This window comes from Aspergillus nomiae, assembly GCF_001204775.2.
Source record: "Aspergillus nomiae NRRL 13137 chromosome Unknown contig00803, whole genome shotgun sequence".
Classification (NCBI taxonomy): Eukaryota; Fungi; Ascomycota; class Eurotiomycetes; order Eurotiales; family Aspergillaceae; genus Aspergillus; species Aspergillus nomiae.
In genome coordinates this window covers 1-1,801 of record NW_015378858.1, presented here as the reverse complement: position 1 = coordinate 1,801, position 1,801 = coordinate 1, and the positions used below count along the sequence as shown (strand labels likewise).

General features: G+C 47.1%; 1 protein-coding gene across 1 annotated transcript; it reads right to left on the bottom strand.

Moving 5' to 3' along the window:
• Positions 1–1,323: 1,323 nt before the first annotated feature.
• On the bottom strand, positions 1,324–1,800 carry ANOM_011889 (putative alcohol dehydrogenase; the record flags this gene model as incomplete). Its single annotated transcript, XM_015557141.1, has 1 exon — positions 1,324–1,800. A coding segment is annotated over one exon (465 nt), but the record flags the coding sequence as incomplete, so codon positions are not given.
• Between the last annotated feature and the right edge of the window lies 1 nt (position 1,801).

Below are 1,801 nucleotides of genomic sequence, written 5' to 3'. Positions count from 1 at the left end.
GTAGCTCTATTGGCGCATGCGGAGGAACATAGTAGTTGCCTAGCGCATGGCTTCTGACTCTAGTATGTCCCATCATGGAATACAAACCCAACCACTGATACTGCGTTGAAGCCCCAGGGGGGTGCTTCTCATGACCACACGCACCAGCATTAGTGTGACTCAGACCGAACGGCTCCTTCGATGACTCGCCAGAAACTGGGTTTAATCCCTCCTCGCACCGGCATTGCATGAATTGGCCTGAGCTCGAAGATCTCGTTGCATTAGGTTGCATCGCACTTGAAGGATGGCTGCAGATGCAGGATCAGACCTACATGGCTGCCGGGGCAGGCCCATACCCCATTTGTTCGATCTATGCTCGATGACGAAAGAAAGCATCTATGGTATCGGAGGGATGCGGATCTATTCCCCAATAAGTCTGTAAGTAGCACCTGCGCTAGGGGATATACGCATCAATGTGCGCGTCTATGCATACCAGCTGGTCCGGAGCTTATTGATCCTGACCGGCCATGCGAAAGAGGCTTTGAATTATTAAACATATGAGTTGATATTTCTAGCTCTATATGTGCAAGGATAACTCTATGAGTAAGTGCGGGGTTTATGGTGCATCCAGCTTGCTGCTTTTGGAGAGAGAATGAAACATAGAATCGCATCACCTGATAGGCGTGGTCTATTTTCAGACTATCCTTCGATTTTGGTTACACTGTTTGAAACATTCCCACGCTTTAGTGGATGAACGCCCCCTTCTCATTTCCTTCACTCAACTGCAGATAGACATGTTTCAGCCTCGAGTAAAACTGGGCACATACCGTATACCTTACGAGTAACCTCGTATTAGTATGGCCTTCTGAGACAGTACTTCTTCTCGCTTAACATATCAAGAACAGGGTATTAAATAATGAAAGACTATTCATTATCCATGTACTACGAGCTCGTCTTCCTTTCGAGTGGTTCTTCTCTTGTTCCTTGCAGCACTCGCGACCTCAGATTTGACTCGAACGTTACAGCCGTGCTCTACACTTCTCGGTGGGATTACTAGAGAATGCAGAGGTCGACCATACAGAGTGATGACCCAGTCTTCACTCAGATAAGACAGTCGGCGCAGATCCTGTAGGAGTCTAGGTATGGGCAACAATTTCGCAATGTCTGACATTTTGTTGAGTTACCCCTATTCTTGTAGTATTTCCCTTTCTTGCTCCGATGAGTACATATGTTGATCTGCACATGTTACTTGATTTTGTTAAGTTTTATTCTCCTTCTGGTGGTAGATCACTAACTCGGCTGGATCAATATAGGGAATAGTCGTCGATCAAATTTATCTCGAGATCAATGAGTATCTCTGATATTATAAACAAGCTTCTCTCCACGAACCTTACCGTCCCTTAATAGCTGAAGCCCATCTAAGATACCATTTAGCCCGGCATTACCAATCCTAGGAGGATGTGTCTTAATCTTGCCACTGGTCAGCAAGTCTTGGAAAATGCCAGAGAATTGTTCCATAAACGCCCGGTCGCCTGGTTGAGCAGGAACCTCTCTTGGCCCAAACTTGAAACTCCGACCAAACGCCGTATAGGCCATAGTGGATCGGTCTCGAATATTGTCACGAGCAGTCTTTATTGGCAGGAGTGAGCTGTACTCGCCGCCCTTGGTCGATAGCGCATGATCACAGAACGTGGCACTGCTCTCCACCGATACCGTATCAAAAGCTAACGTAAGACTGTCGTTCGTTTGCTCTCTAATCGCCCTGGCGGAGGTTGGATCGTTGTAATCGAAAACAGCGTCGGCACCCAGATTCTTGACCTGG